The sequence below is a fragment of the Sinocyclocheilus anshuiensis genome, unplaced genomic scaffold (assembly GCF_001515605.1).
Source record: "Sinocyclocheilus anshuiensis isolate Anshui unplaced genomic scaffold, SAMN03320099.WGS_v1.1 scaffold976, whole genome shotgun sequence".
Taxonomy (NCBI): Eukaryota; Metazoa; Chordata; class Actinopteri; order Cypriniformes; family Cyprinidae; genus Sinocyclocheilus; species Sinocyclocheilus anshuiensis.
In genome coordinates, this window is record NW_015552538.1 from 1,820,611 (window position 1) to 1,834,806 (window position 14,196).

At 36.5% G+C, this 14,196-nt stretch overlaps 2 protein-coding genes across 2 annotated transcripts; both read right to left on the bottom strand.

Moving 5' to 3' along the window:
* Positions 1-1,030: 1,030 nt before the first annotated feature.
* Positions 1,031-10,445, bottom strand: tfg (trafficking from ER to golgi regulator). The gene is made up of 9 exons (XM_016454157.1): positions 10,306-10,445; positions 8,487-8,674; positions 8,117-8,200; positions 4,941-4,975; positions 4,477-4,588; positions 3,772-3,921; positions 3,341-3,490; positions 1,759-1,842; positions 1,031-1,227 (listed from the first exon to the last, which is right to left on the bottom strand). Exons 2-9 carry the CDS (start codon positions 8,668-8,670, stop codon positions 1,031-1,033), a joined length of 996 nt encoding a protein of 331 aa, XP_016309643.1. The 5' UTR covers positions 8,671-8,674; positions 10,306-10,445.
* A 966-nt stretch (positions 10,446-11,411) lies between these two features.
* Positions 11,412-12,857, bottom strand: jagn1a (jagunal homolog 1a). The gene is made up of 3 exons (XM_016454225.1): positions 12,712-12,857; positions 12,102-12,207; positions 11,412-12,003 (listed from the first exon to the last, which is right to left on the bottom strand). The coding sequence occupies exons 2-3, from the start codon at positions 12,188-12,190 to the stop codon at positions 11,541-11,543; spliced, it is 552 nt and encodes a 183-aa protein (XP_016309711.1). The 5' UTR covers positions 12,191-12,207; positions 12,712-12,857; the 3' UTR covers positions 11,412-11,540.
* Positions 12,858-14,196: the final 1,339 nt, after the last annotated feature.

Consider the following 14,196-nt stretch of genomic DNA (forward strand, 5'->3'; position numbering starts at 1 on the left):
CGAGGTGCTGTGGGGACACTAAAGGCCTTTTACCGATAGCCAGGGCCCGGCTGGGTGTAGCCCTGGCCAAAAGGGGGGCGGTTTCGGGCATAGGGGTTGGCACCCCCAGGGGGAGGGGTGGTATATATATATATATATGCATGTGTGTGTGCGCATTTGTGTGTTTTTGCGGTTTAATTTTCTTTTGGAAACATACTTTTTTTTCAGGATTTTTTTAATCAATAAAAAGTAAAAAAAGAACAGCATTTATTTAAAAAATAAATATTTTGTAATAATATACACTACCGTTCAAATGTTTGGTCATTTTTTTTCTGAAAGAAATTAATGTGCAAAAATGCGTTGTTAAATTAAAAAAAAAAAAGTGATGGTAAAGACTTATAATTTGAATAAATGCAGTTCTTTTTAACTTTTTATTCATGAAAGAATCCAGAAAAAAGTATCACAGGTTCCAAAAAATATTAAGCAGCATATCTGTTTCCAACATTGATAAATCAGCATACTGTTAAAAAAATCAGAATGATTTCTTAAGGATCATGTGACACTGAAGCCTGGAGTAATGGATGATGAAAATTCACCTTTGCATCACATAATTAAGTTATATTTTACAGTATATTAAAATAGAAAACCGTTATTTTAAATTGTAAAAATATTTCATAATATTACTGTTTTTTTTCTGTATTTTTGATCAAATAAATGCATCCTTGATGAGCAGAAGAAACGTCTTAAAAAAAAACATTAAAAATCTTACTGATCCCAAACTTTTGAGTACTAGTAGTATATTTTTATTTAATGCCTTGTCAGCATCTTAGGCTATTTTCATGGCAAAAACAATTTTAAAACAATACAAGTATTCCCAAACTTTTGAACGGCAGTATATAATTAGTATATATTTCACATTTTACATTATTTACATGTTATTAATAGTTATGTATTAATAACGAATGCATATATTATTAACTAATTTTGATGACACTTTTCAGAGAAAATCCAGCATCACACTCATTTGAATAGTTGTTTGCAAACGCCTGCATCACGATGTGTAGTTTTGAGGCGGAAATGCTCCAGGCGGGTACTGGGTGGGTCCTTGGGGAGCAGGAGGCTGTGATTGGCCGGAAAACCCTGGGGCGGAGCCAGGAGCACCAGCAGCCTGAGAAGTAGGGGCGGGGTAATTCTGGAACTGCTGCTGAGGAGGCGGAGCCTGAGGAACACCAGCCTGAGTATAACCAGCTGAAAAAGAGGGTTAAAAAATAATTAATTTAAAAATAAACAATGTTAAAGCTTGCTAATATACATGCCTTTGGGCAAGGAAAGGTTTTGATGCTTCTGTATTTTTGATCAAATAAATGCATCCTTGATGAGCAGAAGAAACGTCTTAAAAAAAAACATTAAAAATCTTACTGATCCCAAACTTTTGAGTACTAGTAGTATATTTTTATTTAATGCCTTGTCAGCATCTTAGGCTATTTTCATGGCAAAAACAATTTTAAAACAATACAAGTATTCCCAAACTTTTGAACGGCAGTATATAATTAGTATATATTTCACATTTTACATTATTTACATGTTATTAATAGTTATGTATTAATAACGAATGCATATATTATTAACTAATTTTGATGACACTTTTCAGAGAAAATCCAGCATCACACTCATTTGAATAGTTGTTTGCAAACGCCTGCATCACATTTGTTAGGAACAGAGCTTAAAGCTGAGCTCTAAATCATGAAGGCATCATTAGCAGGTGTTTTGAAGTATTACCAGGGTACTGCATCCCGTACTGCTGCTGGGGACCAGCTGTTGGAGGGTATCCACCTGGAGCCTGATACTGCTGATACATCTGACCTGTTTAAAACAATAAACATGATTCTGTGATTAAGACAACATAAATTCATGTTTTTGTCCAGGATTAAAATTCACACTGTTAAGGGAGGGAATTCCTATAAAAATCCAGGACATCAACAAGCAGCTTGTGGATCCTAGCGAGGATATCCCACTGTTACTCGGTTTCATCATCAAACGTTTGAGAAATATCTGGGACACCAGAGGGCCATAAATATTAAGAACTGATCTCTCTCTCACTCTGTGTCGGAATATATTTTAATGTGGGATATCTGGCATGTTACTCTGGAATATCAACAAATAAAGAGCCAATACAGAAAGTCTGATTGAAAACATACAAATAGCCACATAAAATTGAGCAGATGATAGATCGTCCAAACGCTGGCAGTCAGTGTCAGCCTGACCATCTGCGTAGAGCACAGCTCCTGATTAAAGATGAGGAGAGACGTCTGACCAACATTTTAAATGCTTTATTTGGAATCCAAATAAAGTAGACTTAAAATCGTTTTAGACCACAAAGCCCACTTTGTGCAAAATCACAATGGGTAAAGATAACAGTGACAAAGCACACAAACAGATTATCCAAAGTTCATAAATGCTTGTGTGTATCGCACCAAGAAACTAATGAGAAAAGGCTGCGCGTGTGTGTCCGTCCCTGTGCAGCGGATGATGGGAACAATAAAGCAGAGAAAAGCATCACAGCTCCTTAACTCTATGCAACCATGGAGACCATCCACACAATCTGCCAAATCTAGAATAGCTCTGCACAATTTCTCATGTGCGCCATGTCTATGTGGGAGAACTTCTTTGGAATGAGTGAGGGGGAAAATAAATCCAACAGACGGGCGGAGAATAACATTACGCTCTTGGCTTGAAGGCCATTCTGGTTCATTTTTCTTCCGCTGTACACCTTCCCAAGAGCCTCAGTTAGAAGACAACATCTGCAAGGTGATTTTTTTTTTGCTGCAAACAAATACGTTTTGTGTGGGTTTGTGTTTGTGTACAAGTGTGAGAGAACATGTGTGAGTACAGGTGGGTAACCTTCCTTCCTTCCAAAGCAGCATGACCTGCCAAATCAAGACCCGTCCTGCATTTCTCAAGTATACTGGACTGATGTGGGCGTTTTTTGGAAAGAAAACGAGGGGAGATATTTCAATGGCCAAGTGGAGAATAACATCATGCTCTGATTTCACTACAAAGACTTCTGAGCCACATGATTCCTTGTTCATCTTTCTTTCGCTGGACTCTTTCCCGTAAACATCAGAAGGAAACATCTGCAATATGGATGTGCAAAACTGCTATTCTCTAAATCGACTGGCCAGTCTCTATAGACTGTTTTCAAATTGTATGATTAGACCGGGTCACTCGACCCTGATCAGGTGTGTTTGTTAGTGGGCTTTACGTAAGACACACTGCTTATAAGCGACGTCATTCTAGATCACACTCTACATCAAGTCCCATTTCAGACTTTTGGTACAAGTTTTAAAAGTGGTAGATTTACCATCCATAGTAGCAGAGGGAGGTTGTTGGACCCCTGAGTAAGCTGGAGGAGCCTGGGGAGCCACAGCAGAAGGGGGCGCTGCAGAGGATGAAGAGGCAATACTGTCTGGAGTTGCAGAGCGCTCCTCTGCAGCGGCGGTGGCGGCTACAGCTGGAATTGGAACACAGGGAAGCGTATAGGTGGTTCAAGATCTTAAATATGAATGGATGAGTTACACTAGAAGCCATAAAATAGCAGGTAAGCACACCTGTGACAGCACATCAAATGAAATCTGTATTAATGCAGCACGAGGCTATAAACCATTAAATAGCATGATCTATGTCTTTAATCAAGTAATTTATCACAATGATCAATGCTATGGCTGAAAAAAAACAAAAAAAAGATTAAAAAGATCAACTAAGCACTATGAAGGCTGTACATGTATACGGTACCTTGGGCAGGTTCCTCAGACAGGCCAAATGCAGAAATTACATTCTTGTTGACCACTTCCTGGTTCTTCAGGGGGTCAAATGCAGACATGCTAGCAGCACTGACTGGAGGGGCCTGCTTCACTGTTGAATCTACTGCCTCATTCACACATTCTGTCACCCAGAGACATCAGAACAAGACAGCTTTAGTATCGCCTGTCTTCCCCTCTCAAGGAACATTTACGAGGTAAAGAGATAAAAAGAATGAAAACTCTGTCGTCATCATCCTCATTCTGTTCCAAACCCATGCACTAAATGTGGATGCATTCATTAAAATGTGTCAATTTTGATGCCAGATTATCACTTTACAGCTTAAATATCAGCCTTTTCAATAAATAAAAATGTCTTATTGACACATTGACTATTTTTGAGTTGCTTTTTGAAATTTGCCAGCCCCTGGTCACGGTATGCTTTTGATTGTATGGTAAAGAAGAGCATGAACATTTACCAAAAATCTCCTTTGGTGTTCCACAGTAGGAATAAAGTCTTGTGGGTTTGCAATAATACAAGGATGTGTAAATGACTACATTTTTACTGAACTAACCCTTTATGTTGTCCACCTTTTTATATCTAAATAAGCTTTTAAGAGAGGCTTTATGTGCTTCAAATGCTTTGGCTACAGTACTGGATATGATGAACATGAGAATCACTCTGGGAGAGTTCATGTACCGGTTTCTGGGTTGGTGCTCTCTGGGACAGACTCTGAGGGGGGCTCCAGGCTGTCCAGCAGGCTGTTGACTTTATTCCTCAAATGGATCAGTTCTCTACGCAGGTGCTTCACCTGAGACGACTCCAGTGGCCGAGGCTGCCCATTCACTGCGAAAACACAAACATTGTTTTTGAACACTTTGTTCAAACTAGTCAAAATGTATGGGTCCATGTTAGTTTTTATCCTAACCAGCTGCCAGACATTTCATTGACTGCTTTTTTTCTATTTTTGTCATGTTTTCTTTTATCCAAAACCCCACCATAACATTTTAAACATCAAACATGTTCTAATTTGCTGTGATTTTGTCATTTCATGCAGCTTTTCGCTTACAAGGAGGACAAAAAATAAATAAAAGCTCAATGCTGGAAGCTTGTCCCAATTCGCCTGTTCAGAAATGGATCAGTTCTCTACGCAGGTGCTTCACCTGAGACGACTCCAGTGGCCGAGGCTGCCCATTCACTGCGAAAACACAAACATTGTTTTTGAACACTTTGTTCAAACTAGTCAAAATGTATGGGTCCATGTTAGTTTTTATCCTAACCAGCTGCCAGACATTTCATTGACTGCTTTTTTTCTATTTTTGTCATGTTTTCTTTTATCCAAAACCCCACCATAACATTTTAAACATCAAACATGTTCTAATTTGCTGTGATTTTGTCATTTCATGCAGCTTTTCGCTTACAAGGAGGACAAAAAATAAATAAAAGCTCAATGCTGGAAGCTTGTCCCAATTCGCCTGTTCAGGATGTCAACAAGTGAACAACAAAATTAGATAATTTAGATAGCCAGACTATGTCTATATGATGAGGTAATCCAGAGGTTTGGCACTGTGTGTGAGTCTGGAATGTTCTTTCCTGAGTCCATATGTGTGAGAGCGGCAGCCACTTGAACAGTTCAAGACTCTTCAGAGATCACAGGAGCTCTAGCAGGCGTCCAACCCAGTCTCTGGGCGCCAGTCACACGTTTGGGATGTATACATGCACGTGATATTATACAACCATGAACCAGCACATTTGAACTCATAAAATCTTCTTCCCAAAATTCTCTTTAACTAGTTAAAGCATCCAACAAAGGGCAGGGCTACATTTGCTGACATAAGACATGACATCATCTGGCTGGAGCATGGAGGCATTGGACAGTGCAGAGTGCAGACTTCACCAAAAGTTATTAATTAATTTTTATTAGGAAAACAAACATGTATTTTGAGTTGGTACTTAAATCAGCTCATTCATTGTATTGAATAGGAGTATAAATAGTGGATTTAGTTAAACCCACACAGACTCCTTTGATTTTGGCTAGGCTTGATAAATAAATCACGGTGTAAAAGAGTGTATGAATCAAGCAGCCCAAATCTACAGGCTCTGCAGCATTTATGATGACACATTTGAAGAGTAGTCGGCATATGCTGAGAACTGGCACTGACACTGCAGTGCAGATGTACCGGCGTGTGCCAAACTTCACTAGAACAGAGCATGGCGTTACTGGCAAGTAACCAGGTCCGATTTTCCTCTCTTGAGAATATTTGTTTGTGCCATGTACCAGTTAAAGAGAGTGGCTTTTCAGCACAGCTCACGTGATTGAGAGCAGACTGTCTGTAAGTCTGTAAAATGACCTAATCTATCTTAAAGGAATAGTTCACCCAAAAATGAAAATTGCTATCACTAATATTTACTCACCACCAGGTTGTTCCAAACCTGTATGACTTTATTTCGTGCAGAACACAAAAGACGATATTTTGACAAATTGGAAACACTGGATCCCACTGACCTTAACTGTAAAGTTTTGGGTGAACTTTCTCTTCAGTCAGTGGTTCTCAAACTTTTTGACTCCAAGTCCCCTCACTTGTCCACAACAATATTTATTCAAAAGCCCTAGTTTTGCTTTCAAAACTTATTTTTAATCTATGGGCATTCAGTTTCTGTAAATTAAAAAATGTTTCAGGAGCTGAATGTTCTTCAGTGTTCCCACTCAATTTAACCAATTAATTTACAGTCATTCTCCGAACATACAGTCATTTGTGATTTATTTGATAATGATTTTTAATTATTTAATTTTTGCAATTTCTACCCAATAAAATATTTTAGAGCTTGGTATGAATAGTTAAATGTTTTGTTTTTTTTTTATATAAAAAAATTTAAAGAATTTAGTAATATATTTACATGACTTTTCAGGTCTGAAAACAACACTTCCTCATTTATACAGGTTTTCTTTGAATAAAACAAACAGGGGATGAATTAAAATACAAAAGATAAAAATAACATACAAAATATCTATATTTGTAGTTGTTTTATTTTAATGCTTGTTTTATCTTAATTTAAATTATTTTAAATCATCATGATGCTTCTTGCCTCCTGGTTGAGAACCACTGCTTTATGTAAACCTTCCTTGTTCAAATATCCAAGGCCACTGGTCACAATTAATGTTCTTAGAGAACAAATATCCTTTCTGTTTGGAGTAATGCATTATATCTGTTAACATCTGAGATATGTTTAAAATCCATGTTCTGTTAAACCATATTAGTGGCCCAACAAATATTTGGACACCCAAGTCACACTTAAAGGGGTCACCATCAGATTTTAATGTTCCATTGGCTCCAAAATCCAAATTCAAACCCCTGCTGATAACCTTACAAAGACAAACAAATGGACTCATTATCAGTTCAAATCTTGTTCTATTGTGCCCTCTGCTGGACATTAAAAGCTGCAGCTGTGTTTATCCCACAAGAGAAAAACGACATCTCCTGGTTGGATGAAATATTACCAAATTCAGCATTTTTAAGATTAAAAGAGATTAACTCCGCAATATTACACCACCCATGCAATGTGGGATTATGTTCTTAACAGAGAGTCCATTTAACCCAAAGATTACAGAACAACACAGTTTTCTGGGTCACAAAGACACATTGAGAAATCAAGAAGCTTTAACTTGATATGCCTCTTTTATTTTAGTATGTAAAACACCATTTAAAGAGCATAAAACAACTATAGGCTTTGACTACATTCTGCCCGATAAAATATTTTAGAGCTGCAACTATAAAAAGGTATGTAGCTCAAATGAGCTGCTTGGTTCTTATAGTCCTGTGAACCTTTCTGTTATTCTGTAAAGGGACACTATGAGCACTGAAGTGTTTTTGGAATATGATCTCCCTGCAGGTAAGATAAACCTACACATGCTCACTGACATTAACTCTAGGCATGATTAGCACTGACGAGAACTGTTGTTGTGCCTGTATCTGTGGCCCGTTGTCATTTATAACAGAAAATAACTTGTGTATTTTACAAACTGAGGGACAAACAACAGAAATAAATTTACAACTGAAACCTAATAGGCAAGTGGGCTGTGCTTCACATTTCAGCTTTTAAAGCACATCACTTAAACTACGTTGTTCTACATTGCACTTTTAAGCTGAGACTACTTTTTACACTGATTAACTTCTGGTTATGCATTACATAATTTAGTATTTGAATACTGCTACACGTAAACTGTGCTTTTCAAAGAGATACAACATATTCATTTCATGCTCCTTCCTGGTATCTTTGTGCAGAAATATTCCTTAACATCAGGATGAGCAAAAACCCTTAAGCAGTGCTGATTTCTTACCAAAAAGAGTGAGCTTCAATATTCTACTGCACTGGATTGCAAAGGACAAATCAGAACTGTCAAAGATGGTGATATGGTCATCATCTGGAAGAGAGCAAAAAAAGAGAGAATGAATGCAGTACTTGCAGAGCTGCAGTTGAACCTAAAATAAAACTGTACCACATGTAAAATCAGCAGAGAGTATGAGATCTATACCAAAACCCCCTAAGAAGGTTTATTAAGAACATCTATAGGTGTACAGATCTTACTAGTTTTATTCTACATGACTGATAAAAAACGGTTAAATATACATATGCATGGTGTCCAGTTACTATAACCTTATAAGTTGGTCAATTTATGATACATGCACGTTTTGAAGTCCAAAACTGACCTTCATCCTTATATTTGATGGTAACTTCATCGCTGCTCTGTAGCTGCCCACGGAAGACTCGCTGCATCATCAGCAGGAGCTCGTCATAGGTGATGTCTTCATTGTGGATTGGGATACGGCGGATATCATCGCCCAGCTGAGCTTTAATGATCAGCTTCCCACTCAAGTCCAGCTGGCCATTCATACTGCTGGAAAAAGTACAATTTTATTTAAAATATTGTCTAATATATTTATAGATAAACTAAAAATATGCTTTTCATCAGCCAAGACCAATGCCATTATTCTGCCATTATTATCCAATTTAGTACAATGGCAAATGAAACACAAAATTGAGATTAAAATTGAAATTAAATTAACAATACTCAAAATCCATTGAAGAAAAAATTGTCCAGTTTCTACAGCCAAAACTACACTTTTACTATTAGGAAGTTTATTAAAGAAGCAAAATATTTATCACTATTTAATACATCACATGCCCATCAGACATCATTTGATAGTACAGGAACAAACTGAAACCAAACACACTATCAGAGCTGCAGCAGTGATAAATAGGCCTACATTAAATGTAGGCATATGCAGAGCTAACAGACCAGCGTAAAACCAATGACATGATCTGTGAAGGCACAGTTATTAAGCTTTTCTATCAGAAGCACAGAATTCCACTCGCAACACAAGTTAACCATGAAATCTGATATTTGTATCTCAATGAGTGTCTTCTTCACTCACCGCTAACTCCCCTGCTTTTGTTATGAATATAAAAATGTCAGTGAATGACTTATGTCTTACTTGGAAACCCATAGTCTAATGTCTCATCTATGCGGTTATATCTGAACAAGTGCTACTGTACATTATTGGGACATACTATAAAAGTCTAAGGGTCATGAGATATAAGATGATTTGGCACATGCAGATGGCCTACAATCATTCTTAACTCAGACTTTGGCCTCAAGCATGATTATTGGGAGAAACATTTTGGGATTTAGATCACAATACAAACAGTTTGAGTGTGTGTGATCAATCCGGGACAATTTTATCTCCTACTCTGATTAGTTTACCCATCATTCATCCTGGTACTCTGCAGCATGTAGACAGACCTGTATTTATCTCATATGGAACTTAATGACAGCCATCATGACTGAAACTCTTGACTTGTTGCCCGCTGGATTAAGAAAATGACAAAACTATAAAGGAACTGGCTGCTTGGAAAACTGTCAATGCATAGCAAATGCATTTGCATTTACTCGTGTCTTATTTGTCAAGCGTCTGCTAAATGACTAAATGTAAATGTAATGTAAATATGAAGAGTCATCAGCTTACTCAGAAATTCTTATTATAAGTGCAAAAGATGTGGTTTCTGGATCACAACACACATCAGGCCATTTCCCATCATCGCACCCGCATGACGTTTAAATGCCTTGCCAAATAATGATCCATTTAAATCATCTCATCAGGCCTCGTTCACCTGATGATGCAGCAACTTCCTGCCAAATAAAGCTCTGAATGGCGTAAAATTATGAAATACTGTAATCAAATCTCAATTGAATTACAGCAACAATTATTCCTGTGTTTTAAATACGATTATTTAATTACGCCATATAGTGGCTTAAAAACACTGACTTTTGTACAAAACGTCTCTCTTGTTTGTTTGTTTTTTTCTATTTAGCTTGCCCTAGTTTCTCACAAGCTAAGCTAAGCTAATGCTAGTTTGCTTGACAACCGGCTTACCACTAATGGTTCATTTTCAGAGGTGCCTTAAAAAACTCTAAAGTGACTATATAAAAGTATGTAAATGTTTGTAGGAGAAGCCCCGCGTCTCTACCTGGTGGTTTGGACGTGTCAATCCCAGCAGCAGCCTTGTGTGTCCTGGACTTTAGCTGAACGACGCCTGACTGACTGATGATCGGAAACGCTTCACAGCGACCTGTACGTGGCAAAACCACAACCGCGCATGCGCGCTATCCGGACACTGCTTACACTGTCTTGTAAATTTAATTACTACTCATCATGAGATGGCCTATATGGCGTCTGGCTGCATTTTGTTAACCAAAATAATATAAATGTATTTAATATTAAATTAATCTGTTCATTTAAACATAAAACTGATTGAAGTTTCAATTAATTTATCTAGTAGGCTATGAGCCTGATTCTTGCAAAGTGATAGGCCTATGACTATGTGACAATGTGTTTAATATGAATTTAACCATACTGTTTGCCAAAGATATAATGGGGTCTAATCAGTTTTTTTAATTCACATTTTTTTTTCTCTGTAGTCTGTTGTGTTTGTTTTACAAATTGTGTTTGGGTAAGAAGCATTTTTTCTTGATCTAGCCCACTAGAGGGATCATCATATTAACCACAAATAATCTACAGTTTTTACAAGAGTTTAAAAAAATGTAATATATATATATATATATGTATGTATGATCAATTAGACATGAAGCTTTATAGGTTTATTGAAGCCTCTGTTCACATAAGGTAAAATATTTTAGATTTCTCTTCCCTCTCACCAGATACTGATGTATCACCTCCTAGTCTATAAAAATAATGTGTGAAAGTGTTGTGTCAGAAGTAGATTTCTGAGTAGCCAAATCAAAACAATTCACAACCAAAATAATAAAAGAAAGTATTGATAATGCAAGCTAAAAAAACGGATATAGATCATGCTAGATTTTTTCAATTCAAGCTTAAAATGAAATAATTAGTTTGAAATAAATGAAAAGAAAATATTTAAAGAAATATTTTATTTATTTTTAATTTTATTATAAAGTAATAATAATGATGTGAATGGCTCTGTATTCTTGACATGAACTAAACATTTTGTAATCAAACAGAATTTCAGGTTTTAAATAACACGTTAAAACAAAAAAAGGTAAACAATTTAAAAAGGTAAACATAATTTTAACATATGTGAATAAATGTAAAAAATCCAGATATTAAGCTTTGTTAGCTTACAAATGTACATTTAAATTGTAAATATTTAAACATTTATAATAATTGCATGCATTGTACAGTAACAACTGAGACTGAGATAAATTCAAGTATACAACAGCATGTTTATTTCTTCTTCTTCTCTAGTGTTGAGTTGAACCAGGCATCTAGAAGCTTCTTGCTGTAGTAGATTTGCCATGCGTGCACCTGAATAGCGATCACCATGAGTAGATACATCACAGACACGGCCGAGAAACCAAAGATAAACCGGTAAACTTTTCCGTGTCGGTACAGCTGCTGGGCCAGTGGAAACATTTCCATTGCACCAAAAATCAAGGGTGCCACTGAGAACAAACCAGCACTGATCATGGAGATCACCAGATAGCTGATGTTGTTCTTTGGCAAGGCCAGGGCTCCAATAAACGAGGGCAGGAGACTCAAAAGGTATGGATACTCCCACTGATAGGGCATGGCCACCAGATCATGTGACACCAGATTGAGATGACTAACAGCCACCTGAGCCACCACCAGTATCCATATGAAGAAATGCACTATGGTGAGCTTCTTTATCTCTGATTTCAGTGAAGCACTGAAAGACATCAAAGTTCAGATACATATTCTGATATATACATATATGCAGTTATTGGTTATATGTTATATTACTGTGAGAGTATAAGGGTTAGTTACCTCATCTGATAGTGAGAAGCCACTTTCTCTCTATGTTTAAAATCACTCCCATCATTCCCTGCAGCTATTGGGCCCGCACGTGATGCCATTGCCGATTTCCAGATGACTGTAACAACGTGTAAATACAGTACATGCTATTCACAGATCCCAACACGTAACATATTAATTTTGCAAATTGCAACTTTTAATGTACAGAGCATATTTAGAAATATCTAAAAAAACGCTCAAATTAAGTATTCAAAATTTAATGCATCAAGCCACACAATAACTACTGTAACATCTAATACAGGGTCCCAGTATAGATAAATGACATAGTCCTGTAATATCTGAACATCTGCGCAACCTTACATTAAAAATGAAACCCGACATATAGCCCAAGCAAAGCGTGTGAATTTCACGTTTATAAACATAAAAGGTGACGCATACAGATATATGTCTATTTACAATAATGAAATAAAGGCATCAAAAAATGGTCTATTTAAGACCATATAGGCACATATAGCGACCGGTTTCCGGATGAAGGATAATTTGACTGTTTGAACTGACAGACGGATCACTGTAAATTCAAAGTAGTTATTTCATGCGATGCGCCTTTTAATAAATGACTTACCGTATGAAGTGATGAAACGCGCCAAAAGCGACAGTGAGATTAGATGAGGAAATGTTAACACAAAGGATTTTTATCAATGAAGGCAATAATATGTTGCTCATGCGCACAAACAGGGCAATAAAGAATCTCTCCGCCCCTCCGCTCAATGTGATTTGACAGCGCAGCATCTCGGTCTGCGCATCCTCAGTATCACCGAGTACTGAGCCGGATGCGCTGGTTTGGCTCATGAATATTGAATAGATTCCTGACCATTCTGATTTCCTGAAAGAAGAGGATGTAACAGCGGACGAATCCATCATACTATGGTGAAGGCTAGGCTTATGAATATTTATTAGGACATGTCCAGGGAGGTTATCATATAACGTAAGCATAATAAAATAACAGTTCGAAGAATATTTTACAATATTTTTTTCTTTCTCTTTTTGATGACTAAGAGACAAAGTTACCACAATAATTACTAGTATTGCATAGTAGGCCTATTATTCACAATAGAAACTGTCACATTTTTAAATGACTAATAAACGAGCATAGAATTTAGGTGCAGAGATTAACTGCAAGAGATCACCTAATCTTTAGAGTACCTAATTTCATACATGGTAATAAGATTTTATTTCATATCATTGTAACAAAATTAGAATACAAGAATTTGATGGACACACAGTTATGGATGTAAATCATCTTTATTAAAAAATTCAAAGAAAAAGTCACAAACAAATTAAAATAAAAGGGGGTGGGAGGTACTCAAACGGGTTTTCATTGGATTAGACAATGTTTGAACCGTCATTGAAAGTGACCGACATATAAAAACAAAGGTTATTATACAATCAGTAGTCAAAAAAGGGTAAAATTTCATCCAACAGTTGAAAAGCCAGCAGTTGAATTCAGAATATGGTGGAAACAAAGGAAGTGATGTGATATATATGACTGATGATCATGAGATATTTAAAGTATTGTGAGTAAAACTATAATTTTGATGAAAGTTCATTATAGAAACAGAAGTGGTTTTCAGACAAATTAATATTTAAAGTTTAAAACTAATCTTTTTGGGGGGCGGGGAGTTTGGCTAAAATAAAATCTAGCACATACACGCATGCTCTCTCATGCTCATGCTCATGCTCATGTACACACACACACACACACAGACATACAAACAAACAAATTCATACTTTGGTTGCAGTTCACACAAAGGTTGTGTTAAAATATTACAAGTGTGCAAAACCTTTAAAAATTTTTAAAATCACTGATAAAGAAAGAGAAACATGATATGTGATATTTTTGAAAAACTGAATGGCTTTTCGCATCTCATTCAAAGCGAATACATTAGTTATCATCATTAAAAATAGTGTTCTAAACATTTTAAAGCATGTATACTCATGTTGGATACCACCAATTAAACAAATACATAAATATGTTACAAAAACAATCTTTTCAAAAATCTGTTTAAATGTGGTATGGAATTGAATATTCTTACTACAATCTGTGAGA